General features: G+C 54.9%; 2 protein-coding genes across 3 annotated transcripts; one reads left to right on the top strand and one right to left on the bottom strand.

Moving 5' to 3' along the window:
- Positions 1–217: 217 nt before the first annotated feature.
- On the top strand, positions 218–502 carry KVP18_000138 (uncharacterized protein; the record flags this gene model as incomplete). Its single annotated transcript, XM_067951016.1, has 1 exon — positions 218–502. A coding segment is annotated over one exon (285 nt), but the record flags the coding sequence as incomplete, so codon positions are not given.
- A 37-nt stretch (positions 503–539) lies between these two features.
- Positions 540–1,408, bottom strand: KVP18_000140 (uncharacterized protein; the record flags this gene model as incomplete). Of its 2 annotated transcripts, XM_067951027.1 has the most annotated exons (3): positions 540–664; positions 693–756; positions 785–1,216. In XM_067951027.1, 3 exons carry the CDS (start codon positions 1,214–1,216, stop codon positions 540–542), a joined length of 621 nt encoding a protein of 206 aa, XP_067811264.1. The 2 variants fall into 2 exon arrangements, with proteins under 2 accessions (XP_067811264.1, XP_067811265.1); XM_067951028.1 differs by lacking the exons at positions 540–664; positions 693–756 and having other exon boundaries at positions 773–1,408.
- Between the last annotated feature and the right edge of the window lie 330 nt (positions 1,409–1,738).

The following is a 1,738-nucleotide window of genomic DNA, read 5'->3' as shown; positions in this document are numbered from 1 at the left end:
CGACGGAGATCTAGGTCCCGCTCTCCAGATCTACGACGGAGATCAAGGTCGCGCTCTCTAAAGCTACGACGGAGATCTAGGTCCCGCTCTCCAGAACTACGACGGAGAATTAGAGATCTACGACGGAAATCTAGGTGTCGCTCTCGGTCCCGCTCTCCAGATCTACGACGGAGATCTAGGTCCCGCTCTCGACGGAGATCCCGGTCCCGCTCTCCAGATCTACGACGGAGATCTAGGTCCCGCTCTCTTGAGCTACGACGGAGATCCCATTCCCGCTCTCCAGAGGTACGACGGAAATCCCGGTCCCGCTCTGTTAAACCACGACGCCGGATTATTAGATCAAAGCCCCGCTCGCCAGAACCTCTGCCCCAAGTGGACTGCCGTGTACACCCCAGCAGGCGCCAACTGCATATTGAAGGCGCACCGTCTGACCCTCAAACGGGGAAGCGCGCTGCTTCTTGCATGTACACCTATGAGCCCAAAAGACTCCGCCAGTGAATAAAATCAACAGCTTCATTAGCCCAAAAGGCTCCAATGAATTAAATTAACACTTCAGTGGCAAAAGCCCCCTTGAGCACACGCAACTGGCAAAAGGCAGCGACAGTCAAAATCGCTGCCTCCACTGCAGTCATTATCTTAAGCTGCGAAAATGTGCGTTCTTGGCCTGAGTTCGGTGCCCTCAATCCACTCACTTGCGCGGTTGTCGTCGTGTTGTGATATCTGCGACTCCAGATTCACCTCGAGCACGGCCACCGTCTGTGTGATCGTTGGTTTAGGAGCTTACGTCCTCAAGGTCCTCTATCATCTGCTCAGTCTCCTGCAGCTCATTAGTGGACGCCACGTCGCTTTTGTTGCTCTCCTTGAAAATGAAGTTAACTGATCTGTCAGTCCGAGACGAGTTCACCCAGCAGAGCATGGACTGCGAGTCCTCCTTCGCATCAGGACCAGGGCGCTGCACTGTGACGGTCTCGGCTTCAGAGTCCTTGACGTTTTTTATGAAGTTGCTAGCCCCCTTGCGATACACGGTGAAGTCTACGGGACCATCCGACATCCACGACCCCGAAATGATTGGCACCGCGGCGGGACTAAGGTTCGCCTTTCCAATATAGATACATTCTGGTTCGTAGGCTCCCTTGTCCCCACCTGAGGAGTTGCCGTCGATGTCTATGCGAAGGGAAACTGAAACCAAAGCCAGCAGCAGGCAACTTAGAAGCATCTCGAAAATCAGATTTAGATGACGGTGGCGGCTCAGAGCTTTGAAACAGGACACAAGGACGCCATACACGACGCGAAACTGGACTTCTATGGCAGACGGCTTGCGACTGCCTCCTCTGACCACGCGATCCGTCTTTGGGACGTCTCCACTGCAGAGCAAGGCTCGACCTTTCTTTCTGAGCTGAATGAGCATGACGGCCCCGTTTGGGGAGTCGCCTGGGGTCCGCCGGCCACCGGCCTGCTGGCTTCTTGCGGCTATGACGGGAAGATTGCCATTTGGAAGGAGACACACAACAAGTGGGACTGTGTCCACCAGGAGCAGATGGACTCGCCGGTGAACTGCGTGGCTTTCATCCCTGGTAGCGGTAGATTAGTGGCCGGAGGATCCGATGGCTCTGTGTTTGCACTTTCCCTTCAAAACGGCCGGTGGAACTGCTTAGTCAAGAAGAGCTCCTCCTCATCGATCAACTCTGTGGCCTGCATAGACGCGGATTCGTTCGTTGTCGCCAGAGACAACCATAAG

This window comes from the organism of the source record quoted next (assembly GCF_019968955.1).
Source record: "MAG: Porospora cf. gigantea A chromosome Unknown PgA_NODE_235_length_27262_cov_348.366, whole genome shotgun sequence".
NCBI classification, from domain to species: domain Eukaryota; phylum Apicomplexa; class Conoidasida; order Eugregarinorida; family Porosporidae; genus Porospora; species Porospora cf. gigantea A.
This window is presented reverse-complemented; position numbering and strand designations above follow the sequence as displayed.